This window comes from Phyllostomus hastatus, unplaced genomic scaffold (genome assembly GCF_019186645.2).
Source record: "Phyllostomus hastatus isolate PE091 unplaced genomic scaffold, TTU_PhHast_1.1 phas_contig_86, whole genome shotgun sequence".
Lineage (NCBI taxonomy): Eukaryota > Metazoa > Chordata > Mammalia > Chiroptera > Phyllostomidae > Phyllostomus > Phyllostomus hastatus.
Genome location: NW_025333977.1, coordinates 92,551,789 through 92,578,966, shown reverse-complemented (window position 1 = coordinate 92,578,966; position 27,178 = coordinate 92,551,789). Strand labels below are relative to the sequence as shown.

At 45.8% G+C, this 27,178-nt stretch overlaps 1 protein-coding gene and 1 non-coding gene across 8 annotated transcripts in view; one reads left to right on the top strand and one right to left on the bottom strand.

Annotated features, from left to right (window-relative positions):
* The first annotated feature begins 9,403 nt into the window (after positions 1-9,403).
* The window catches only part of SLC12A8 (solute carrier family 12 member 8), a 168,036-nt gene continuing 150,261 nt past the window's right edge, over positions 9,404-27,178 (top strand). For 4 of the 7 annotated variants that reach the window (XM_045852052.1, XM_045852053.1, XM_045852050.1 and 1 more), the window contains exon 1: positions 17,514-17,635. In XM_045852052.1, the coding sequence (XP_045708008.1) occupies positions 17,582-17,635 (54 nt within the window). In that variant the 5' untranslated portion in view covers positions 17,514-17,581. Of the gene's footprint in view, positions 9,429-10,777; positions 10,874-17,513; positions 17,636-27,178 lie in introns of those variants that run through there. The other 3 variants (XM_045852047.1, XM_045852048.1, XM_045852049.1) reach the window with 2 other exon arrangements.
* LOC123827589 lies at positions 14,381-14,483 on the bottom strand. The gene has a single exon (XR_006787253.1). It is a non-coding gene; the product is annotated as a U6 spliceosomal RNA (small nuclear RNA).

Genomic DNA, 27,178 nt, shown 5'->3' with positions numbered 1-27,178 from the left:
ACTTGTCAGGAACAAAGAGGCCACAAAAGTAAGACTATCTTGAACTCGGTCCGAAGCTCAGGTTAACGATGAACAGGAACCTGGCTGCCCATGAAGCGAAAGCAAAAGTCACGGACAGTAGGATTGGAACGCAGCAGCCGGCTTCACCGGGCAGGAGGGAGGGGCACACGTCTGCAAGGGTGCGATGCGCCTACTCACACCTTTTTCTCTTACATTTATTTTTCTTTCTCGGTCTCCATTTTTTGCTCTCTTCTTTGTTTTCTTCCGCTCGAGTAACTGTGTGGTCTAGCAGGTGTGTAGTCTGAGTGGAAACAGCTGATGGACGGTGTGCGGTGCCTAGCCTCTTGTGCACATTAGGTTTCTTTATCTTAAATGGGTTTTTTTGTTTATTTTAGTATTAATAGTTCAAGAAAATTTAAAACAGTTGTTCATTAGGAGAAGATCGGGGGCCTCCTGAATTAGTTTGTGAGCTTCTGGAGGGCATTTTGTTCACAGAATGTGCAGCAGTGCCTCACACATACACAGAAATGAACGAACAAATGAATGAACAGTGAAGGTATTAGAAATGGTGTGGAGGTTTGTTGGGATTTAAAATCCTGTAAGCGGCTCTGGCTGGTGTGGCTCATTGCATTTAGTGCTGGCCTGCAAACCAAAAGGTCTCTAGTTCCATTCCGTCAGGTCACATGCCTGGGTCACGGGCCCAGTCCCCAGCTGGGGCAGGTGAGAGGCAACTGATTGATGAATCTCTCGTACATTGGTGTTTCCCTCTTTTTCTCGCTCCTTTTTCCTCTCTAAAAATGAAATCTTTAAAAATAAATAAATAAAAATGCTATGATCAAGCAACCTGGAAGTGCTGGATTTCTGCTTTTGACCACAGACTTCTAAACAAGATTCCCAAAGGGGACCCAGTGATCAGTGGCTAGTGGGAAATAGGTGTCCTATTATGTGCTGGGCCTGTTTCCCAAACCCCAGTGTGCAAAGAGGTCAGAGGATGTGGCCAGGACTACAGGCTTCTAGAGCCGTTTTCTTCCCCTTGGCACCTGACCGTCCTGTGGCGGCAGAGAAATGAGAGCATGTCAATATTTGGAGAAGAGTGAGTGAAGAGCAGGACGGACAGGACTCCATCGATGAGTAGGTGGGGTGGGCCCCAGTCCTTACCCACCCCAGTTGCATGGGAACAAAGAAAAGAGAAAGCAATAAAGCCGCATCCACGTGTGTGTGGCCTTTAATGGCAGCTGACCTTTCTCACTGCTGGATGTGGCTCAGTAGGTGCTTTATGATCTGATCAGTCAGATTAGTGACTCATGGGGACTTGTGACTATTTGTCAAATTCTTTCAAATACTCCCTTGTGGTACGACCACATCCCAAGTCACTCTTAAGTCTTGTCTCCTTCCCACACGTTTCTGCACATCCTTGATGGCTTCCAGTCCCTTTGCCTGATAACAGCTGTGTAAAAACCTTTCAGAAGCTTTTCCATCACTACTTGAAAAACACTAAGCTCCTTACCTTCGCCCTGCATGGTTGTCCTCTGCCCATAGCCCCAGCCTCCCCCACGGTGAGCCTCTCATCCTCTCTGCTGTCATTACTGAGCTGCTTTCAGTCTCATACTTGGTTATGCCTCCTGCCACAAAGACAGTTTCTTCTATACTCTTTGCCTATTAACCCGCCAACCCACATTCAGTCCCAGCATCACTTCCTCAAAAAACTTACTCTGATCTCCCTGATTAGGTCATAACCACCACCTCTCTGCAACTCCCCCCATCCTGGCCCTGTCCAACCAATTCAGAGTCTGGACCACCTTGTACAGCTCCTTCCTAGCATAGATGTCTGTAATGATCTGTGTATTTGTATGAAAATTTGATCTCCCACTGTCCAGAGCCATCTTGCTGCCCATTGTGTGTCAGTAGTGTTGGGTACAGTGGTTGGTGATCAGATAACTGATGAACATGGTTTAAAGAGCGCATCCGGGCCCTGTAACTTACACCCAAGGGTGCAGAGAGAGCTTGCCTGGTGCTGCAGAAGCACTGCCAGGGAGTTTGGGGCTCTGGACAGTGGCAGCGGGACCAGAAAACTGGCCATGTGTGTCTCAAACTGAGGAAACAACAGAGTTGGACTTCAATCCCCAGCAAAAGTTAAGACTTTATAACAATCTGCGAAGCAGGTTTGGCAGGTCTTATAATTAACTCCATGTTACAAATAAGGAGACAGGCTCAGACTCGTTAAGGAGCGTGGTCAAGGTCACATAGTGGAAAGGAAGAACCAGAACTCAAATTCAAACCTAAGTTCTCTCATCTAGACGCTTGAAGGTCTGTCATTGGGTCCTTTGTATATGATATTTACACAAAGGCTGAATGCCAATCGCACTGTTGTCACAGTCCAGTAAGACTGCCACTGTCATCCATAAAATACACTGGACGTTTTTTCTCATAGTCCCACCAGGTCCTGGCTCACGCCAGATGCCAGGTGGCTGATTGCAGGAGAATGCCTTTCTCTTGGCAGAGGGCAAACTCCCAGAGTCAACAAATAGCTTAGATCCTGGAGGAGAAACCTGCTCAACAGGAGCTGGCAGCAGGGCAGGTGGCCCCCACCCAGCCCTCCCCTGGAAGCCAGAGCAGGACACGTCTCCCTGGGGTCCTGTCTCCAGTTGTCAGGCTTATGCCTTGGTCAGGTCTGCATCTCCTGAGTTTCCACCTTCCAGTTCCTGCCTGAAAGCCCTTGTGACAGGCTCCCTTCTTGTATCTGGGACTCTGGGAAACATGTCAAAGTCCGGAAAGACAGAAAACCTTTTTCTGTCTTATTTCTTCCCATGGATTAGAGAAGCTGCACTGCATAGAGGAGAGAACCTGGCGTTGGAACCAGACCTGGGTTTAAGTCCTGACTCCGCCCTCACAGCCAGCACACTTTTGTGAGTGTGTGCGGAAGTCCTGTGAGTTTTGTTTTAAATGGGCTGACACACCCCAGGCAGGTGCATCACAATGACAAATGAAATGTATATATAATTTTTTTTATTAAAAAAATACTTTTTGACTTCTGTCCCAGATGGAGGCATAGGTAGATAACACTTTGCTTCCTCACACAGCCGAAAGAATGACAACAGATTTAAAAACAAAAAAATAACCAGAAGTGCCAGAAAGTTGAACTGTAACGAAGTCCGACAACGAAGGAGTTACAGAAGAAACATTCATCCAGACCAGTAGGAGGGGCAGAGACAGGTAGCTGGGGTGGAGAGGGTATGCAGCAAGTTAGGGTCTGGAGGACAGGAGCGGTTGAAGCAGCAGCTGCCAGAACAGGCAGTCCCACATTTGTGTGAAGAGAAACTAGGAGGAACAACTGGGGAGTGACACAGACCATGCAACCCAGGGGTCTAGTACGGGGAAATAAAGTCTCAAAACCTCTGGCTATAAAAATCTGTAGGGGTTTCAGCAGCAGGAGAAACTACCAGACTCCCAAGAGAGAGAGGCCTATGGGTTCCTAGAATGTACACAAACCCACCCACCTAGGAATCAGCACTAGAAGGGCCCAATTTGCTTGTGGGAAACGGGAAGTGACTAAAAGCTGGGCAAGAGCTGAGCAAGTGGCAGTGTTCCCTCTTAGACTTCTCCCCCACATATAGTGCCACAACACAGCACAGTGGGTTGTCCCGCCCTGGTGAATACCTAAAGCTCCACCCTTTACAACATAACAGGCATGCTGAGACAAAGAAATATGGCCCAAATGGAAGAACAGATCAAAACTCCAAAAATAGAACTAAGTGATGAAGAGGTAGCCAGCCTATTAGATACAGAGTTCAAAATGCTGGTAATGAGGATGCTCACAGAAATGCCTCTGAATGGTTGCAAAATAGAGGAAGAAGTGAAGGCTATGGAAAGTGAAATAAAGAAAAATATAAAGAGAACTAACAGTGAAGGGAAGAAAACTGGAACTCAAATCAATGATTTGGAGCAGAAGGAAGAAATAAACATTCAACCAGGACAGAATGAAGAAACAAGAATTCAAAAAAATGAGGAGAGGATTAGGAACCTCTGGGATGACTTTAAACATTCCAACATCTGAATCATAGGGGTTGGAGGAGAAGAGGAAGAGCAAGAAATTGAAAATCTATCTGAACAAATAAGCAAAACTTCCCCAATCTGGCAAAGGAAGTAGACTTTTAGGAAGTCCAGGAAGCTCAGAGAGTACCCAAAAAGTTGGATCCAAGGAGGAACACACCAAGGCACATCAGAATTAAGTTACTCAAGATTAAAAACAAAGAGAGAATTGTAAAAACAGCAAGAGAAAAGGAGAGAGTTACCTACAAGGGAGTTCCCATAAGGCTATCAGCTGATTTCTCAAAAGAAACCTTACAGGCAAGAAGGGGCTGGAAAGAAGTAATGAGTCATGAAAGGCAAGGACCTACATCCAAGATTGCTCTATCCAGCAAAGCTATCATTTGGAATGGAAGGGCAGATAAAATGCTTCCCAGATAAGGTCAAATTGAAGGAGTTCATCATCACCAAGCCCTTATTATATGAAGTGTTAAAGGGACTTATCTAAGATAAAGAAGGAGATCAAAAATATGAACAGTAAAATGACAACAAATTCACAACTATCAACAACTGAACCTAAAAAAAATGAACTAAGCAAACAACTAGAAGCGGAACAAAATCACAGAAATGGAGATCACATGGAGGGTTATCAGCAGTGGGGCAGGGTGCGGGAATGGGGAAAAGGTACAGGGAATAAGCGGTATAAATGGTAGGTACAAAATAGACAAGAGAGGTTAAGAATAGTATAGGAAATGTAGAAACCAAAGAATTTATATGTATGGCCCATAGACATGAACTAAGGTGGGGAAATGCTGGTGGGACTGGGGTGCAGGGCAGAGAGGAATAAAGGGGAGAAAAAAATGAGACAACTGTAATAGCATATCAATAAAATATATTTAAAAATATATAGTTAAAATATATTAAAATATAGTTATTTTAATATATATACATACATATATGGTGTGGCAAAGGTGGGTTTACAATTGTGAGTATAAAAAGTTTATTTGTGTACTATTATTTATTAATCATTGTATTATTTTTCACATGAACAACTGTAAACCTACTTTTGCTCCACCTGTATGTATGAAATTACCTGTGCTAATTGTGATGGGCAATTATAACTGGAGGAAGACATCCTGGCAGACAGAGTGTATTCTCTCTCTCAGGTATTTTACAGAAGGACCAACCCTCCTCTCCCCCTCCAAAAACAAAAAAATATATTGAGCTAGAAATTCTATGGTTTCCAACTTTGGCTGACTTTAGAAATACCTGAGAAATATGTTTTAAAAACTGATGCCCAGGCCATACCCGACAGCCGGGTGTTTGTGTTGTCTGAAACTCACCCTTCGGTGACTGAGAAATACAGCCCAGGAGAGGACCTGCAGACTAGCTGACGCACCTCTGCCACCCTTCAGATTCTGGTCTTAGGAAGCAGGCTCTGAGATGTACTTTTGTATATTTATATTATTTACATCATGAATTAATGTTTTTAACCTGTTTTCAGTTTTGGTTAACTTTTTCCAAGCTCTGATCCCTCCCCAGGGTTCAGACTATTGACAAATGAAGTAACTTTTAAAGACAGGATTTCTCCTCCAGTCTTCACACAGAAGGGAGGTCCCAGGAACAACCACCGGAAGGGAAAGGGTTGAGGGATCTTCTGACTGTAGCTGAGCAACAATCTCACTGTCCTGGACTTCACCTTGAACTGGACTTGTTCCTGAATAGACAAAAGGTAAGTGTAAGAAACATATTTTGATTGTTTTAAATATAATGGGGCTGCAATAACAGTGAAGTCAAACAATGAATAAATGAAAGTACTGTTCAAGGAAACAAATTCTTTCCACCGTGGCTGGGTGCACTGTGTATTTCCTATCTGTTGCTGAATAACAAAGTATCCCAAAACTCACTGTCTTGAAACAGTAATTTTCAACCTTTTTTATCTCATGGCACACATAAATTACCAAATTCTGTGGCACACCAAAAAATACATTATTTTTTACTGATCTGATGAAAAAAAATGGGTAAAATTTTGATTCATTCACACCGAATGGCTGTGTTGGCTGTTGTCTTTTTTTTTTTAGTTGACGATCTAAGGGAAAAGAGGTCAGTGTCCCACTAAATAGTCAGGTACTGTGTGTTTTAAAAATTGTTGCAGCGCACCAGGGTGCCTCTTGCACAGCAAGTGGCAGCACGCCAGTTGAAAATCGCTGGCTTAAGAGCAACAATAACTTATTCTCTCTCATGGTGTCTATGATCAGGGATTCAGGCAGAGCGCAGTGAGGAGCTTGTCTTTGCTCTGCAATGTCTGGGACCTCAGCAGGGAGACTCTAACACGGGGAGCTGGAATCACCTGAAGGCCTGTTTCACTCATGAGTCAGGAGGTTGACATTGGCTATTGGTGGGAATGAGCATATGTGACCTGCCCATGTGGCCTGGGCTTCTGCACAGCATGGTGGCTGAATTCTAAGTGCTCTGAGAGCAAGGGAGCCAGATGAACTCCCTACTGCATTTGTGACTTAACCTAGGGAGGCACACTGTGCTGTGTCTTCCATTTCTACTCTTGGTTGAGGCATTCACAAAGGTCTGTTCAGGCGCAAGCGGAGGGAACGTAGACCCCATCTTTTAGAGGAATGTCAGTGTCATAGTGCAAGAAGAGCTTATGGGATCAGACAGGTTAGTGTGGCTGTCTTTGGAAAATACAATTCACCTTACATTGTCTTTTAATCTGTCTGTCTCTCTCTTTTTTTTTTTTTGCTTTTTTAAAACCAGATTCCAAAAGTAACATGTGATCCTGGTAAGAAAAAAATTTCAATTAAAATCCAGCATTTATACACCAAAGCAGATTTCCTCTCCTACTTTACTCACTATATAAATTCTAGTACCTGGAGATAAACACTATTAACAGATTGATATGCATTTTTCCATACAAACTAGATACATATATATACTACTTTTTTAAAAAAGATTTTATTTATTTTTAGAGAGAGGGGAAGGGAGGGACAAAGTGAGGAAGAGAAACATCAATTGACTGTCTCTTGCATGCCTGCCCCCAACCTGAGACCTGGCCTGCAACCCAAACATGTGCCCTGACTGGGAATCGAACCAGTGACTTTTGGTTCACAGGCCATCGCTCATTCCATCGAGCCACACCATCCAGGACTACACACTGCTTTTAAAAAGATAAACTGTACACCTTATTCTGCAACTTGCTGTTTTTACTTAACTATGTGATGAACAGAGTTCCATGACAGTGTGTATAAAAACACCTAATTCTTCCTAATGCTGGCTGTCATAGTATGGCTACGCCATAACTTATTTCATCAGTCTTCTATTAATGGACATTTAGGTTTGTTCTAATTTTTGAAACTATTCAAAATTAATGATACAATAAATATTCTTATACTAGGTCATGTAGGGTCATATCCTAAAAATAGAATTGTTCTGTTCAAGGACATGCAGGATAATATTTTTCAAGACAAGAGTGTTTTTTTTTAAGGTTAGTATCATTGTTATAAGATAAATCTACAATAAGCAGGATATACTTTATACTTTTTTTCTTTTCAGATGGGCAGGTTTCTCTCACCTCCACGTGAAGAACAGAAAGAAAAACACATTTCTTCTTAGGTTTAGAAGATGTCTATAAGCTTTGAATGGAACTTCTCACTTGGAAAATGATGAGTGACAGAAAGATGGTGTTTATGAACAGAGGGGAGAATTTCCTTTTCTAAAGTTTTGAGCTCAGGCTGGTATGGAATTGAATGTGGATTCTTCCAAGTTCACACAGACACTTAGATGGAGGCTCATCAGAAGGTGACAGCAAATAGGACATCAGCTTGGGCAAAACAAACCCAAACAAAACACAAAGTGACTCCAAAGTGAACAGTAAAAATAACTATATTGATCACATAGATGGAATATATGGGTCCAGTATTATAATGGTGCCCTGCCCACCTACCCACCCTCTGTCCACAGAAGGCTAACCTGGAATGTATTCTACAGGGTTGTTTTCTTGGGCAGAGATGGGTATTAAACACTTCTTTGCTGGAAATGAGGCTCTCATACATTCTACAACATGGATGACCTTGGGGACATTGTGCGAAGTGAAGGAAGCCAGACAGAAAAGGGCAGGGGCTGTCTGATTCCACTTAACATGGAATCTCTTGGAGAAGGTCGGAGGCCGCCCTGGGCTGGGGGCAGCAGGAGCGGGAGCTGTAGCCACGTGGGCGAGAAGTTCTGTTTAAGGTGGTGAGAGGGTTTTGGGAATCGGTGTCAGTGATGGTCACACAACATGCTGAATGTAATTAATGCTACTGATTTGTACATTTAAAAATGGTTGAAACGGCACATTTTATGTTTCATATCTTTCCACACCAAAAAAACAAAAACCAAACAAAAAACCGTTTGCTGGAGCAAGAGAGGTTGGGGGTCTGTCGGTGTTCCCGTGGCTTTGCCTTCTTTTTTGTTCTTAAAATAAAGACCTCTGTTTTTAGGGATTTTCACACAAAGGCTTGTGGGCGCGTGGAAAGTGCTCCCAGCTGCCCTCCTGTCTCATGGAAGCCTAGCAAGTTATTTAGGTTTAGGAAATGTGCCAGATTGGAGATGGAGATAATTTATTCTGTGTGTGTTAGTTTTTTTCCCCTGCAAGCCGGGGCCCTGGAACTTGACTTCACCCCCAGTCCCCAGAGGTGGTTCTAAGTGGCGCTGCAGGCGGTGAGGATAACTTCCTCCCCACACCCCAGCATGCCTGCGGGCACTTTCCTGAGAGTCTGGGGGTCCCCTGGTCGCACAGCCGGTGCTCTACGGGATGCGCCGTCTTAGTCTCCTGTAGCTGCCAGGAGGCCTCTGGACCAGCGTGGGAGCCGTGGGCTTTCCCCGTTCCGCAGGCGTTTTCACTCGCGGATGCAGGCTTAGACTGCAATTCCTAAAACTCAGCGGCAGTGAGTAGGTTTGCTCCCCGTCCCCTAATGCCAGGCTGTGCACCTCAGCTGGTGTTGGACTCGTTGTCGAGGGCAGTAGCAGCAGGGGCTGGTTGAGACAAGTCTGAAGGTTGGCAGACTCCCCTCCCCTTACCACTGGCCCCCAGTCCCCTCCCACCCGGTTCAAGATTCCAGCCCCCTTCTTCCGGGCCAGGCAGCGCTGTCTGCGAGTGCCGGGTCCTCCTGGGCGGTGGCAGGTGTGCAGACAGGACGACTCTTGAGGAGGAGGTTCTGCAGCCGCCTCCTTCTCCACCTGGACCCAGACTCGTGGGTGCGGGCGTGACTGAGGTTCCCAATCCCGGGCAGGACCGCCTCGCCCGTGGGACAGCTGGGACCCGCACAGAGACACCTGGTCAGCCACGTGGCAGAAGGGAGGGGCGGGGACAGGGCGGGCACGGCGTTAGGAGCTTGCTGTCCTGGGAGCAGGTGAGGGCTGACGCGGCTGGTGGGGAGCGCCCAGGGTGGTCTGGGGGCAGCTTCTCTACCCGGAGGAGCTCTGTCCCGTAGGAAGGGGGCCGGGGGGGGTCACGTTTGTCCCTGCTCAGGTACATCCACCCGCCTTCCCAGTCACCTGGCGTGCTTGCACGCGGGCACTGGGACACGCGCGCCTCCAGCAGGCCCACAGCTTGGTACGGGGCTGTGGGTGGAAGGGGAGTGGGCTGCGCCATACTGGCTTCGGATTCGCGTAGTGGGCGTGCGCTGACCAAGATGCAAGGGGTGTTGGGCTCTGGCTCCAGAGCAAACCTCAGTAAATCTTGGGTCCTTTCCAGTGGGCCAAGGGCACGAGCAGAGGGAATGTGGGAGGATGAGCGCTCCATCTGCGGAGGGCTGAGGAGCTGAGCTTCATTGGGGTCCCTCCGCACTCTACTCGTCTCTGCAGCCCACCAGATCCCTGCAATCGCCCCAGCTTCTCTGGAAGGAGACAGTGACCCCCTCCCACCTCCCAACTCTTTTGCTTTGAATACTCCTCAGTGAGCTTCCTCTCTTCCTCCTGTTCTCTAGCCAATCTCGTGGGCCATATTCTTTCATGAGCACAAGCTCTACCCCATATCCATTCTCTCATTCTCCCTTTTCTTCCTCCTTCCAAACGGTCAGGAGCCGGGATCAGTTCCAGCCCTCTGCTGCGGAGAAGGGCGCACAGAGCTAGGCACCAAGGTCCTTGCTCCAAGGACAGCAGAATCCATTGACAAGGGAAGGTGCTGCTCCTCTGACGAGAGCGGAGCCCTGATAACGTTGCCATCCTCCTTTTCTCACCCACCCTCTCATTCCCCGCCCCTTTCCGACCCTGCTCCAGAGGGACCCCCAAGATAACTTCCTGACCGTCCCTCTCCCACTCTGCTCGTAGCTCAGTCCTTGGGGTCCTCACCAAGGGGTTCCGCACCACATTCACTCACCACCTGGGACCTGTTCTAGTGAGCGATGGTGCCCTTGCCCTGGACAAAGAGGTTCGGAGGATGCAAGAGGATTGTGAAACTGTGTGCGCAAGGGCTGGGCAGCTGGCTCACGTTCTCACTCCCCCAAATGAAGGAGGTCAGGGAAGAAAGAGAGCGCTGGGGGCAGTTGTGGCTTTGGCACAGCGCAAGTTAAGCACAGGGAGCCTCTGAAGGGTGAGGGGATCTATTTGGGTACCGAAGAGGGAGGCGGTGAGTTTCCAGATGAGGCAGAAAAAGGTTGCTTCCTCAGCCGAGGCCACCATCCGGTATAGAGAAAGGATGGGTGATTAGGAGGGAGGGAAGGAGGAGCCAGCCTGACTGAGAATGGTGTTTACCTTCCAGAGGGGTCTCTCCACTCAGAACACCAGGACCCCCATTTCCAGGAGCATGGCCCAGATGTCACAGGTGCAGGAGCTCTTCCATGAGGCAGCCCAGCAGGTAGGCCTGGGTGGTGCAGAGGACTGGCGAGACCCACCACCAACAAGGAGTCATCAGACAGGAAGCCGAATGCAAATATTACAGTACACTATTCTAGAAGTAATTATCTCAGAAGCTTATTTTGGCGTTTCAGCTTAATTGAGAAAATATTACAGCCAACCCTAACCATCTGCATAGACTCTTTTCTTTGCTGTTATTTGTAGTGGATTTTTAACCCTGGTCCCCTCTCCTCACCCCAACCCCTGCCATGGAGGTTTTCCACAAACAGAGTGAGGACGCAGATAATATGAACTTTTAATATTGAATTAAACCAATATAAGGAGGAAAATTGTTTCTGAAAAATCCATACATGCTGATGTCAAATGAATTTCCGGATTCTCTGATGCCTGTAGGGTCCTTGTTTCTTTATCTTCTTCCTGTTTATCACTAGGTGTAGTAAATGTTCTAGTAGCTATGGAATTGAAGAAGCTCTACCCCTAAATAGTTAATGCCTTATAAAACGTGCTTAAGTGTCTATCAGGAAACTACTTGTTTCCAGTGTTTTCCTCTGTTGGTTAACGACTACTCAGCCTTGAAGTTTTCACTGTCTCTTGGATTTCTCTCACACTTTGTAGTGCTGGGCAGGAGGTTTCTCGAGACTGAAACAGGGGCAGTGAGCCCCCCAAGAGGGGAGAGAATCAACTCAAGGCCCAACCCAATGGCAAGAGCAAGGTCTAAAACTGGGGGTCCTGGGCTAAGGGACAGGAGCTGGTGAGGGGCTCACAGTTGGTGCAGGAATCTGGACTGGCTGGGCATCTTCTCACAGATGTGAGTCCCTGTGAGAAATGCAGCCTGATGGCAGGTGGGTGGTGAGTGCTCCCCCCAACCTCTACCCCCCAGCGCTGCAGGCCCGGCTGTAACTGTGCTCTTCTCACAGTGCCCTGGGAGCTGTCTGGGTGCTTAGAAATGAGTGAATGGAGACTTGGAATGGCTCTTCCCAGATATTTCGGAGCTTTTGCCCAGAGCTGTTCATTCCGGGGGGACAGGCCTGTGGCCTCATTCTCAGTGGAGCTGAGGACCCTTAGAAAGACCTTGATTTGTCAGGGGTCTTACCTTTTATTGAGGAGCCCAGTCTCCCGCAGTACTTCCCATGCATTTTCTTTGGGTGTGTAAGACTGGATATGAGTGTTTATGCACTTAACACGTGTTTGTAGACTACTTCCTAAATAATGGGTTCTGTGTTAAGTGTGAAAGAGATACTCAGATGTAAAACATGAGACCCTTGTGCCCAGGGATTCCAAAAAGGAAAACAAGTAAGACATTTTTGATTCACCTCTGAGATAGGGTCTGTTAAGGCTCAGGTGTAATGCTCTCTGCCCTGTTCAAAGCCTTCAGTGGCTCCCCAGGCCCACCACCCGGTGTGCAAACTCCTTAGCTCCGGCCCTGTGCTGTCCAGCTCAGCCTGAGTCCCCAGCATGTCCCTCTTTGTGTCCTACCATTCAGCCAAAGCTCACCATTCCAAAGGCCCTGTGCTTATACCTCTCCCCTCGTTTGGTCCTTGCTGATACTTCTCACTAAATTCACTTGTCACCAGAACCCTCCAAGTACCTAAAGCAGTGCCAGGCATCTAAGTGGATAATAAGTGTTAGCTGACTAAGCAAATGAACAAGTAACAGATAACCACAATGCAAGTTAAATTGTGATAAGTGCCCTAAGAGACTTGATTTTAAAATGTGGCAGATGCAAATGCCTCAGTGTTGCCTCCTTCTTCCTCTCCCTCCCCTTCAGTCTCTAAACATTGAGGGATTGAACAACGTTCAATGTCAAGGCCTTTGGTGTTCGCAATCTAGACACATTTGAAATCCATCCCTTTTTCTCCATCTCCTCTGTACTTTGTCCAAAGTACCGTCTCTTGCCTGGATTATTCATACCCTCCTAACTTCTTTCTTCACATTGCAGTTCTTTCTCCCTATTGCTGTCCTTTCTCCACATTGCTACTAAAGTGATCTTTTTTAAAATTTATTTTAAGGTTTTATTTATTTTTAGAGAGGGGAAGGGAAGAAGAAAGAGAGGGAGAGAAATATCAATGTGTGGTTGTTTCTCACAAGCCTGGCCTGTAACCCAGGTACATGCCCTGACTGGGAATTGAACCAGTGACCCTTTGGTTTGCAGCCCGCGCTCAATCCACTGAGCTACACCAGCCAGGGTTAAAGTGATCTTTCTTTAAAGTATAAGTTTGAGCATTTGACTCCTTTGCTTGACGCCTTCCCATGGTTTCACACTGCCTTCACAACTCATTTCCAACTCCTTCTCTTGGTGCCCAAAGCCCTTAGGTCTCGCGGACCACCCCTGCTCCCTCAGCAGGCTCTACCAGTACACTTACCGTGTGGCACTGAAACGAGCTGTTTCTCTGCTATCTCCCTTAAGGTTGTGAGCTCTGTAAGTTCAGGGTCATGTCTTATTCATTTTTGTGCCCTCACTACGGGCCCCAAGTGCTGAGCATATAGAAGATGCTCAGTCAGTGTCGATTCTACGTAACTGGACTTGCCTGGCTAGGGACTGGGGCAGCGCCATTTACAGTATTGGTGGACATAGAACAAATGGTGAAGTTGGGGAGCACGTCCCAGGCTGAGAGGGTAAGAAAACGTTAATAACTACCAATGGGTGGGCAATTATGTACTGAATGTTTAATATGCGTTCCCTCATTTCACCTTCACAACAATATTCTGAAGTAGACAGGACAGGACTACTTTGGTGGGACAGATGAAAATCCGAGGCACTCGGAACCCAGGTCTAAGTTTTAATCCTTTCTGCTGTATGTTGCCTGCCTTGCCAGTGTGAACAAAGCCTCCCAGCTGGCAAGCCCGAGGTCTGTGTGGGGACCGGAGAGCAGGGTGGGCGGCTGACATGTTTGCAGCTGAACTCGGGGAGTGCCTGGCCCTCCAGAACTTCCACATGAAACTTTTTTTCCTCTTGAATATGTTTAAAAAAATTTTTAAGTACAATGTTGGAAAAAGATTTGGGAATCTTGAGGAGGTACATTATATATATGCTATATTATGTAATATTGCCAACCAGCCATGTAGCCAGAAAGAACTTTGAACACTGCCTCCCACTTTCACATGCAAATGGCTGTGAACTTTTCATCAAACTCAGAACTATTTATTTATTTACTTATTTATTTATGCATGTATGTATGTGTTTTTGTAGTTCAGTTACAGTTGTCCCAATTTTTTCCTCCTTGCTCTCCCCTGCCCCGCCCACACCCCCCAAGTCAATTCCCACCCTATAGTCCATGACCATGGGTCCTTTATACATGTTCCTTGACTAGACTTTTCCCCTTCTTTCCCCCATTATCCCCCCTCCCCCTCTGGTCACTGCCAGCTTGTTCTTTATTTCCAAGTCTCTGGTTCTATTTTGCTCATTTGTTTGTTTTGTTCATTGGGTTCCTCTTATAGGTGAGGTCATATGGTATTTGTCTTTTACCACCTGGCTTATTTCACTTAGCATAATGCTCTCCAGTTCCATAAAAATATGGAACACTTCATGAATATGCATGTCTTCCTTGCATGGGGGCCATGTCAATCTTCTCTGTGTCATTCCAATTTTGGTGCATGTGCTGCTGAAGCCAGGAGCCTTATGAACCTCTGTCTAGCTTTACTCCAGTGTTAGGAGTCAGGAGTTCTGCTAAGAGCTTTGGGGCCTGAAGAACATGGGATTAGAGGGCAGTGCCCAGTGGGAAGAGATGTGGTGGGTGTTATGCTAATCCCAGCAACTCAGGTCTGCTCTTTTCTTGGTCACTGTGACAGGAAAGTAGCTCTCAGGAAATCTGGCCACAGGGAGGATGCTTGTGAGTCGGTGGAGAGGTGAACGAGTGGATTCTTGGTTTGGCTTTACTACTCTCAGGACCAGCTGTGTGTGCAAGTGTGTGTGTTGATCAGTAGTAAGTGGACCAGCTGGGAAGAGGCCATAGGTCTGAGGGCTCATGGTGTGATGTCCGAGTGTACACGTGCTGCCTGAGTTCAAGTACTAACTCTAACGCTTTGTGACCTTGGGCTACTGGCTTGCTAAGCTTCCTCACCTATAAAATGGCTACAGTCATAGAACCCACAGTAGAGATTATAAAGATTAAAAGAGATAATTCATGTAAATATTTAGTTTAGTGCTTGTTTAACAGTAAATATTCAGTAAATGTTGGTTAATAATAAAACTAAGGTAGGGAGTATGTATTTGGTCCACGTGTGAGGTAGTGATACAAGTGATCAGAAGGTTCAGTTGGCAAATAAGTGGATGACTCAGCAAGCAAATTCAAGTAGAAGACCTCGGCAGGAGTCCCAAATCCAGAGGGATTCCAGTGGCCAAAACCAGAATGTGGGACGTCGTCCAGGCCAACCTGCTCGGCAGGCAGTCTGTTGAGGAGGCTGGGATACTTTCTAGGTCTAGATGAGTCCCAAGTAGTTTAGGAATGTGTGTGTGTGAGTGTGCATGTGTTTGAGGACCTACTGAACTTGTGGCAAGTATGAATCTTGCTCTAGGAGCCTCTGTCCTCAAGTACTTTACTGATATTTGGTTGGTTTGGCGGGGAACTTGAACCTGGGAACCTGGATTCCAAATTCTGACTGTGCCACTAGGTACTGGGCCCTTGGTCAAGTTACTCAAGGGCTCCCAGTCTGTTTTCACAACTGTGAGATGGGTTGAATGAACCTGACGGCCAGGGTTTTTATGCTGTATGCAGAAGGACCTGGCCCAGTGTCTGTCACAGAGTGAGCACTCAGCACGATGCCTGTTCAGTCACTGGGTGAAGCAGGTACTGCACTGAGGCCCAGTAGAGTAGGCTATTGGTGCACATGGGGCTGGAAGGCTAAGGAGCAGCTGGTGCCTGGGGGGAGTGAATGAAAGGCTAATGACCCTGGACTCCATGCTTGTCTCTGCCAGTCACAGGACAGAGGGGACTGTGAGGACCGTGATGGTGTGCCAGGAAGATTAAGCTGGCAGCAGAGAGCAGGTGACCTGAGACAGAGGGAAGTGGCAAACAGGTGTACTGCGGGAGATCTGCAGGATCAGGTGCTTTGCGTGTGGGGAATAGTGAGGAAATTCAGCTCAGCTTGCTTATTTATTTATTTCCTCACCTGGTAACATGCTTATTGATTTCAGAGAGAGGGAAAGGGAAGGAGAGAGAGAGGGAGAGAAAAACATCCATTGTTTGCCCCTTGGACTCCCCCAACCGGGGCCCAAACCTACAACCTTGGCATGTGTTCTGATTGGGAATTGAACCCAAGAACTTGTGTTTTACAGGATGATGCTCCAACCAACTAAGCCACACCAGCCAGGGCTCAGCTTATTTTTTGAGTGCCCATTCTTGCCAGGTTCTCCAGCTACTGCTAGAGATATTAAAACTGATATTTCTTAATTATTATGGAATAAGAAATACCTCCAACTAATCTGAAGCTTTTGTCTTCCTTCTCTCAGAGTTGGCTGGTGTTCAGAGAAACTTAAAAGGAATCTGTGTCATGCTAAGGCATGAGAACAAGTCACCAGAAACTGCAGATTAGCGAGCATGAGTGACTCATTGTATTCTTTCCTCTACACCCAGCTTTCCTCCAGAGACTTGAGCTCCAGCTGAAGTCGGTCCATGAGGACTCTTTTCTAGGAAGCCTAGGGGGTGACACCTGACTGGTCTGAGCTAATCACCCTACAGAAAAGTTCAGTGCAGACCCAGGGAGTGGGTTCCCATCAGAGCCATGGCATCTGGGCCAGGTGTGGGAGGAGGTGTGTCCAGACTGGCTTTCAGGGTATGACCCACTTTGACCCTGTACCTAGCATTGCCTGATGTCCTGTCTTCCCTGTCCCTTCTCTGTCTTCTCCTCCTCTGATGCTCTTAGTTTTCTCCTCTTCAGTTCAGTGGCTTACCTAGGTTAGCTTGGTGAGGGTAAGAGAGTCTGGTCAAGTAGCATGGGAAAGAGAGGCAGATAGAAATGAACATGTTTAGAGACATGGGTCCTTAGAGCTCCTCTGGCCCAATCCCCTTGTTCACCACGTCAAGAAACAAGCCCAGAGATGTTGAGTGAGTTGCCCAAAGACACATGCAAACAGTGGCAGAGCCAGATTAACCTATGGCCTGGCTCTATAACCTGTAGATCTCTGAGTTGATCTTAATGCATCCAATCTGTAGGTGATAATGTAAATTTGAGCACTGGTGTCAGGCTTCATTGCAAAAGCTTTGCTCTTATTTTCTGCATCCTCCTTAGCCAGTGTACAGTTAAGAACCGACTTGTTTTTGCTATGCATTTTCCAGGCTTGTTTTAGCATCCTTAAAAAGTCAACATGCAAAGCGAGCCTTAGCAGCCACATGCAAGGTAAAAGCATATTGCTTTATTAGTATGCAGAGAAGTGAATGCTCCTGAGGAGGAAAGGGAACTTAAGACCAGACTGTCTTGTCAGCCCGCCCTTTTATAGATAAGGAAACCAGGACTGAGAATGGTTGGGGGAAGAGAAGGGCTCACATCTGGGTTTCTGGAGCCATGAGTTCTCTTGCCTGCCAGGTTTTTATAGAGCATGAAGCTTATACCATTTTTATGGATCATCTTTAGTAAAAGTTACGAATATGAAATTAGGTATAATCTCTGGGAGGAACCCAATGCAAGTGAAAGGTCTTGAAGCTTAAGCTCTTAGCTTCACTATAAAACCCACCAGTGGCAGCTTTCGGAGGCAACAGAAGAAAAGAAGCTCATGGCCCTGAAATCTGGGAGAGAGGAGGGGACAGACATTGTTCTCAGGATTCAGGTGAGTCTGAGGCTTTCACGTGGGCACTGTCTCCCTTTTCTGCTCTTTGTTTTTTGTCCTTCCCCCTTTCCATTTTGCATCTGTATTTGCTAATTAATCTAGGATGTCAACCATGAGAGTGGCAACTGGGCTGCACATTTGTAAAAAGTTGATGGAGACATTTTTCTGGATGAAGGTGTCCTAGAAGCTGGAACGAAAGTGATTCTTCGCTGAAATGAATTAGATGGGATTCAGTCTCACTTGTGCCCGAGGATATACATTTACAGAGGTGACCGGGTAGTAGTGACATGGAGAGGTCAAAGGCATCGAAAGCATTTCCTACTTACATTTCCTGAGAGAAGGGGGAGTGCCTCACACACAGGGCCAGAGGGGCAGCATCAGGTTCTGGTCAGGGGCAGAAGCAGGAGCGAAAGGAAGAGCCTTTACTGGACTTTCCATGGGAAAGGTGGAGCAGGGCTGGTTAGGGCCAGCTAGTTTGAATAGTTCTGGCAGGTCTTAGGCTAAAGGGGTGGTTTCCAGTTGCCTAGTACATGGCCCTGAGACAATTTAGGGCAGGGTGAATACTGCCTTGGTGTGTAAGAGTTACATAAAGGGGGTAATTTAGGATATAGATTTGAAATTGGTTGGTTTGCATATGAAAGAGATGCTCCTGGTCAGCCCTTTGCTGTCACTAAGAATTGGTTAACCCTGAGAGGGTCAATCTCCTTAGCTAGCAAGATTTTTAAAATGTTATAATATCATAAGAAAAAAACACAAAAATATGATTAACACATTCAACCTATCTGAGTGAATTGCTTAGATAACTTGAGAACTTCTTACTTTCATAGAATACATTTCATCCATGTCCAGATATAGAAAAAATACAGTCCTTGCCATGATTTAGTAGCTGGGGTTTACAAAGAGAACTTAATGACTCCGAAGTACTACTATTCTTGTAATTTGAGTAAGGGTCCACTAGGTGGTGCTCAGCCTCTGGTCTGTCCTAATTGGCTTTCTATCAGGGTGGATAACTGAGTTTTAGGGGTTTTTTTTTCATTCATTTTATACTTTTTCCAACAAAAAATATATCTTTTCAGGGTAACAGCTTAAATGCTAGATAATTGTATACTCAGAGGACAGTGTCTTATAATAAGTTTTTTTTTTTTTTACATATACTTTCCTGCCCTGGCTGGCGTAGCTCAGTGGATTGAGCATGGGCTGCGAACCAGGCATTGCAGGTTCGATTACAAGTCAGGGCACATGCCTAGGTTGCAGGCCATGGTCCCCAGCAACCGTACATTGATATATTGATATCTCTCTCTCTCTTTCTTTCTCTCCCTTCCCCCTCTAAAAAATAAATACATAAAATCTTTAAAAAAATAAAAAAATATATATTTTCCTGAGTATACTTTCAGTTCAATGGCTCTTTTTGCTCTTAAGTCATTATCAAGTATAATATAATCTGATTCTTAAAATTGTGTTTTTTTCCTTCTGAGTTTAAAACCTGAATCAAAAGACTGTAGCGGTGTGCTTCAGAATAAGTTGTCATGAAAGTGTTTGGAGGTAGCCCCTATTCACACTTCAATGTGTTTCTAGTGGGATAATGCTTGGCAGCCTCCAGTCTCCAGAGAAAGGCCCTGTTTACAATTCCTTTGTTTTGTTTTGGTGTTTGAGTGTTTGCGTCTTCACATGGACAGGCATAAAGAAAGGGTAAAAGATAATAGAGTAAAAACCACCTGTGTAAAAAAAAATCTAGTGTTCTTATCTTACTCTCCAGATAGCTTGTAAATCACACTCACTTTCTCTCAGCAGTTAGAGTTCAGGTGCTAACTAATGAACTTGAGGCAGTGGTGGCCTAGCAACCCTCACTACGCCAGAAATAGGTATGTCTGATCCAGATGATAATTTGCTCTCACGTGAATCCCAGGGTTGATAGAATTTAACTTAGAAAGCCATGACTCATTTTGAGTAACTCTCCCTTTTTATTTTAGGCAATTATCAGTAAAGAACAGTGAAAACCCAAAGCAAATTCTAATTTTAAAAAAGATACACAAATTTTAATGACAGACATTAATTTTACAAAAGGCTTCTCTATCATTATTTGGTTATGTAACACATTTAAAATGTGATTTAAATCACAGACACCTTTTTGTGAATTCATCCACTGCTTAAATGAGGTTGAGTTTTGAACAGATTACTAACTCTAGGTCAGCATTCTATTTTTAAAATGTTTCTAATAATGTGATCATTTAAATATTTTTAAATAAAATAAGTTACTGTTTTTATTATAGAAGTACTACATGCACGCAGTAAAAAACATTGAACACTAGAGAATGACGGGAAATGAGCAGCTTTCTTCCCCTTCTTTGTCACCTCTATTCCCAAGAGACAGTCACTGCCAATGATTTCTGGGTTTTGTTTTCCCTCGTGGTGGTTATAACTTTAAATATTATATTTATACCTCAGTTTTGTGACCAAATTACCAATTTATCACCAGTTCACTTATTGCTTCCTGAAATGAAGACAGGATATTGGCATATTTACTCTTTCTTCCATTTTTTCCACTTCATTTCTAATGTTTTGTTAGTTGGGTTATTATTTCTACTTTGTCAAGGTTTATAAAATTTATATTTTTCTGCAATTATAATGAACATTTCTGTTAATTGTAGTTAGTTATAAAATTCTATAACTCTGTAAACAGAGTGTGTGTGTCTAAATGAACAACCAGGTGGCAGTTCGGACTTGCGGAGAAGAAAACACAATCTTGTCATTGGAGCTTTACTGCTTCTGGGCAGCGGGGTATTCCTGTCCTTCCTCTAGTTCTTCCGGTTCTCATGCTGCTGCTGCTGTTTCTCGTACCCCATGTCACCTTTTTTTTGGTGATTATGTTATCCTTTGGGTAATAGTAATTTTTTTCACATATGAATTAGTGGTAGTAAGTTACTCTTTGCTTTCCTAACTGTGGCAGTGTGGGAGGCCAGTCTTTTTGCCTGTACTTCTAAAACAATATTTTGCAATAGATCAAATGCACAAGTTGAGAATCCAGTTGTCTTCTATCAGGCCAGACAGTAAAAAGATTTGCAAAATGTGTAATAAGGCCTCTGTTTTCACTAAACAGTTTCTTTTTTTGTTTTGGAAAGTAGTTATTTTTCATGGAAATATGTCATTTGTTTTTAACAGATAATGAGCTTATTACTATGTTTAAATGATTAACATATATTTTAAAATATCTCCCTTTAAGTTTCTAAAATAGTCAGTATTGATAGGCATAACACACATAAACAACAGCTCTTTGGAGCCCTCAATAATTTTAAGAACATAAAGAAGGACTTGAGACCAAAAAGTTTGAGAATGGCTGCTCTAGACATCAAGTATGCATTTTAAACTTTTAACAGTTTGGAGTTAATATTTTGCCACTTCAATGTAAAATGTAGGCACTTGGCAATCACACAGGCCCTTGGCCACACCCTCCTCCCCATCTCTTGTTCTCTCGGGGCCACACATGCAGAACAGAAAGAACCTTCAAAATAATGTTCATCCGCGTCCACTTCCAGGACCCGCAGCCTCTGAGCCTGGAGCTTCTCGGGCGCCTTGGAAGACAGCTCTTCTCTCCTTTGCTTCTCCCCGCACCCCAAGCCCATTTGCAGGAATTTCTCCAAATGTCTGATCTGCTGGTAGCACTTGTGTTTTGCTCCTTTGTAGTTACAATTGTGGTTTCATACTTAAAAAATATCTTTTCTATCATTTTCATGGTAATTTGGAAGTTAGAAAAGTGCTAGGGATGTTTATTGCTACTGGGGTGTCTTATAGATGGACCTCTAAGTGGACAGAGAGAAGAAATATGATATAAATATGCACATACATATTTATTTAGCTATCTTTCTATATGTATTAAAAACTGTAAACTTAAACTGATATCTCTAATTCCAATTCATCACCCCAGGATTTGTTCTTCCATTCTTTTCTCTTTCCATAGTTGTAACTCCCTTCTCCAACAGTGGGAAACTTGACCCCTATTCAATATACAGGGGTGGGCACAAGTAGGTTTATAGCTTTGAGTACACGAAACACAGTTTATTCTTGTACTACTATTGATTAATTATTGTATTACTTCCCAACAACTGTAAACCTACTTTTGCCTACCCTGTATTTTCTTAATTGCTCGATCCTATAAATCACAGAATGTAGGTTCTGAATTGGTAACTTCCATCCCTGAAAAAAAAACAAACCCAAATTTCTGTGGGTTTCCATTAATTTCTATGTAGAACTGATTTTAGTTTGTAGTTATTTCTGTCTTTGGACTGAGAGCACACAGTCACAGCACTCTGTTCGAGAGTCCCCGCGGCCCTGTCTTTCCCCAGCTTCAGTGTGGTTATGTCATTCTTTTGAATTGATTAGGTTAATGTGCATTCTAGTTTAATTTTTTCTCTCATCCTATTAATTTGATTTGAGTTTGTTTTATTTATTTAAAAATTTTTTATGAAAACAAGATTCATACATATGCAGATTGAAAGACACACACAGACTGATTGTGTTTTATTTTGAGTATATAAAATATTAATGATTCCAAAAGTCAAAACTAGTCAGTACATAAGAATTCTTTTTTCCTTTTAACGGTCTGTGGTCTCTTGCTTTTTCACACTCCTCATGTCGTGAACTCACGGGCCTGGGTTCCAGCAACCCAGGCGTTGGTTCTCACACTGCGTGCGTCTCTGCGGGGAGCCGGCTGGTGCTTCAGCGGAACCCAAGCGCCTTTCTCTCGGTCTTTCTTCTTTTTCTGAATTTTTTCTTTCACACATTTTAGGAAGCCGTCTCGGCTCTGAGAGTGCCCAGTATGCTCAAGACATACATTAATTCTCTTGGCAAGAATCTTGCCCTTAACTTGTTTGTTCATAACAGTGCCCGCTGCGTGCTGAGCAACACTGCAGACACTTCCTGCTTTGCCCTGGTGACATCTGTGGGGCATTGCTTCTCGAACAGTGCCCATTGCCTTGATGTCTACAACATCACCTTTCTTGTGGATCCGCATGTATGTGGCCAAAGGAGCAACTTCCTGTTTCCTAAAAGGCTGGGAGAACATCCAGAGGCCACCTCTCCTCTTTCTCTTTGTGTTAGTCATTTGGCAAATTACTGGAAGTTAGTTGGCAGTTCTGGCTGAAAGGCTATAAGAATTCTTAAACAGATATCATAGTGGTGGATCCCCTGAAGCACCTAGAAGAATAAACCGTTTGCAAACTGAGTTTTAGCTGGTTTGCCTCTTATTGAGAGAGGGCGTTAGGGTCCATGTTTGTCCTCCCAGTGGTAAACGCAGCTGGGCTTTCTAGTAGCAGTCTGTGTCCTGCAGGAAAGGCTCAGCGCTTTCGCCAAGGACGCCGGGAGGGGATTGGGATGCTCTTGTTCAGGTGGCTGTGGCATCGCTTCTGCGGGATTTTGCTATTTGGGGGATGGGATCAGATGTCCAGAGCACTGCGTCTTTCGGTTACGAGTTCTGAAGGGCAGAGCGGCTGCTCTGTGAGGAAGGAAACGATGCGTGGTCCGCGGAGGCAGAACTCCAGCAGGGATTTCCCATCAGCATCAATGTTTTCATGGCGTCTGAAGGTCTTGCCACCCCGGAGGCTCTGTGGCTGCATAACCAGGTTGTGGGAGTTTTCCACCCTTGGATAGGGAGTTTGATGAACAACAGGCCTGGAAAACCCCCAGGTCAACCATGCAGGGACTACTGCTTGTAGGCGCTGGCTTTCGAAGACACCCACGCTGCCACAGAGAGCTCCTGCTTCTAGGGATAACTTAATCAATATTGACCAAGGGTGCTGCCCAGAGCGGAACCCAGGGAAGTGAGACTGTGACCACTCCCCGTGGTTCCTCACCTCCTTGACCGCAGAGCCGTGTCTGTGTCCAGCACCAGCGGGTGCAGAGGGCTCTCTGACGCTGCTCTAGAGCTGCCGGGACGATCTGGAACAGCTGGGCCCAGGCAGAAGTTGGAGAGGCGCTTTCAGGGCTGCGCCGTAGAGCAGGCATTCGCCTCAAACACGAGGACGAGGTAGCTAGGAAGATAGAGAATGCCTCCTCAGCAGGACCTCTTTTCTCTCTCGCTTCCTCCCGAGTTCCCTGAAGACAGCCTTGCTCACATTTAAAACGGTGTGTTGCGCCCTGGCAGCCTGGCTCAGTAGGTGGAGTGTTGTCCCGGACACGGGAGGTTTGCGGATTTGATCTGCGATCAGGCCGCGTAGGGAGACAACCAGTATCTTTCTCTTTCTCTGTCTTTCCCCCTTCTTCACTCTCTAAAGCCAATAAAAGCATATCTCCAGGTGAAGAATTAAAAAAAAAAGACTTCAAAAACAATCGAAAAATATAATCGTTTGTTCTGCTTCCTGCTTACAAAAAGCTTTCCCAGTTACCGTCTTATCTAGCTGCGTAGACTCTCCCTGAGGCCGGTGCGCAGCCGCCTGCCCCTCATTCAGTTACCGCAAGTGGGCTCTGGCCCAGTGCCCTGTTCCGAGCCAGAGGAAAGGAATGCAGTGCTCACTCTCCCACTGGCTCACAGTTCAGCAGCAGCTTGGGATATCTTCTGATGTGTAATTAATAATTAAATACTCAGCTTTCAGAGAGCAAACTGCTGGCTCGTGCGTGTCTGCTCCAGGCAGGGCCAGCCTCCACAGGTGCCCTGCGGGAGGAAGGGGCAGGCGGAGTCTTGCTTTGACCCGCTTCTGACCTGAGTGGGTAGAAGCAAGGTTTCTCACCTGGTTTCTTTTCCTCCAGCTGCCAAAAGAGGGAAAAGGTGTCACGCTGTCATCTCGCATTTGCATTTCTGATGTGTTCATTAAGGCCTGGCAGGTGGCCTGTGGGAGGTGGCTGTTTCAGAGAAAGGATCCCAGACATGAGCTCGCTCCCATCACAGCCTGGGGGAGAGAAACAGCAATGTGCGGTTGCCTCTCCAACACCCCCTACTGGGGGCCTGGCCTGCGACCCAGGCATGTGCCCTGACTGGGAATTGAACCAGTGACCCTTTGGTTCGCAGGCCCATGCTCAATCCACTGAGCTACACCAGCGAGGGCAGACTCCCACCTTTAAACTAAACACCCACCCGGCAGCCATGGTGTTTCTTTGTCGGGGGCAGGCCCCTGGGCTCAGGGGGATGAGGGCCTGCTTCTTGTCCTGGGAACTCGGGAAGGAACATCCTAGCGGTGAGCAGCATGGAGGTGTGCTCACCCGTGTCCAGGCTCCCAGCCCTGTGCCCCTGGAACCTGCCTAGCTTATCCCTGCAAGGAAATAAAGGACCCTGACGCTCAAGCATGTTTGTGGCATGCATTCTGAGGGGCCTCTTGGCTCTCTGCTCTCCTTTATTTCAGGCCCCACCTGTATCTTTTCTTAGTCCCCACCTCTGCTTTCCAGTAGACGCTGTACCAGGCACAGCACATGCCGTATTCCTATCTCTTTCCCCACAACCTCTTCTGTGTCACAGAATGTCGAATGGGGCTCTTACTGTTTCAGAATTGATGACTGGGGCCAAAATTTGAGGGTAAAGAGAATTTTCAACATTTGGGACCAGACCTCTCCCTGGGGGCTGAACAAGCCAGCCCAGACCTGGCCCAGCTCTCACCTACTGTTGTCCAGCTGTCCCACCTCCCCTGCCCTGGGCGATAGAGACGACTGGGTGGAGATGCAAAGGGAGAGTCTGTGAACCATGGTCTTTGTGGGGGGCATGTTCCAGGTGAGGGGGTTCCTCACCCTCCCACAGAGGAGGCAGTTGGCTGTGGAGTCGTGTGTGGGGGGACCAGCTGATGGCCCAGCCTCCTGCAGGATATCTGCTAGGGTCGCAGCCCCCAGACCTGCCCTCACTCCCTAAGCAGGGGCTAAGGGAGCTGCAGAGAGCTCCAGGGAAGAGCCAGAGAAGGTTGAAGAGTAGCTAGTTATAATATTGTGAGTTTTAATAAGAACTACACTAGATTTTCATCCCAGTTCCTGATACAGAGCTCCTAAAACCCCTGGAATTTTCTAAGTGGTAAGAGTGATAAAAGTGGCTTGATATTCATAACAAACCTATTTTTACCACAATTCTGTTGATGTTAATAAAATGACTTTTGGAAAACACCTGAGGATGGTGACTGGTTAGGTGGCCAGGGGAACCAACCATGTGATTAGAGGTTTGGAACTTTTAGGGGAAGGGTGAAGGGCTGGGGGTTGAATCAATCACCAATGGCGAATGATCTAATCAATCAAGGGTATGTAATGAAGTCTCCATAAGAACCCAAAAGAACCGCCCCCTCCAGTTGTCATCCTGCTCTCCATCTATGAGTCTGTCCCCATTTTCCTTGTTAGTTCAGTTTGTTCATTAAATTCCACAAATGAGTGAAATCATACAGTATTCGTCTTTCTCTGACTGGCTTATTTCACCTACCATACTGTTCTCCAGGTCCATCCACGCTGTTGCAAAGGATAAATTTTATTTTTTATGGCTAAATAGTATTCTATTGTATAAATATCCTATAGTTGTTTTATCCACTTATCAACTGATGGACACCTGGGCTGCTTCCGTATCTTGGCGATTGTAAAGAATGCTGCAGAGAACATAGGGGTGCTTATGTTCTTTCAATTAGTGTTTGGGTTTCTTCAGATATATTCCCAGAAGTGGGATCGCTAGGTGAAAGGGCAGATCCATTTTTAATTTTTTGAGGTATTTCCACACTGCTTTCCACTGTGGCTGTACCAGTCAGCGTTCTCACTAACAGTGCAAAAGGGTTCCCCTTACTCCACATCCTCGCCAGAACTTATTGTTTGTTGATTTATTTATTTCTGAGTTATATCCTTTTGTAATCAACTGGTACTCTAGTAAGTAAAATGTTTCTGTGAGTTCTGCAAGCCGCTCTAGCAAATTAATCAAACCCAAGGAGAGGGTTGTGGGAACCTCTGATCGTTAGCCTGTGGGTCAGAAGCCAAGGTGACTACTTGGACTTGCAGTTGGCATCTGAAAGGAGGTGGGGGACACAGTCTTAACGATCTGAGCCCTTAACCTGAGTGGTCTACCACTATCTATGAGTAGATAATGTCAGAACTGAGTTGAACTGTAGGACATCTAACTATGCCAGAGCATTGCTGGCTGTGGTATGATTCTGACACCAAGTCCAGCCCCACACTTTGGAATTGGTGTCAGAATATTCCAGACATGGCCCAAGTGGTCACTATAAAAGGTAGCTGGTTTGAGTTGTCTAGATAGTGCTCCCTTGAAAGATTAACTCTGGAGCAGCAGCTAGAGACTGAGGGTGTCCTGCAGGTAGTGTGGCCAGAGAACATGGCAGCGGAGGCAGAGGTGGGAAGGAGGGGGCGTCGGAGCTGGCACTCCCACGCTGGTGTCTGCAGGCAGCGTGTCAGTGCGGGGAGGCCCCCATCGAGGGTCTCTGAAGCACCTATTTGGCATTTTATTTTAGGGGTTTCTGTCTCAACCTCTGTCCCTTTTTCTGTGCCTTTGTTTCTCTCTCCGGGTTTATATCAGTCTCTCTCTAAGGATGGCAGGGTTGGGGTCGGACTCAGGCTCTTCCCACGAGTCTGATGAGCAGCCTCTGCGAA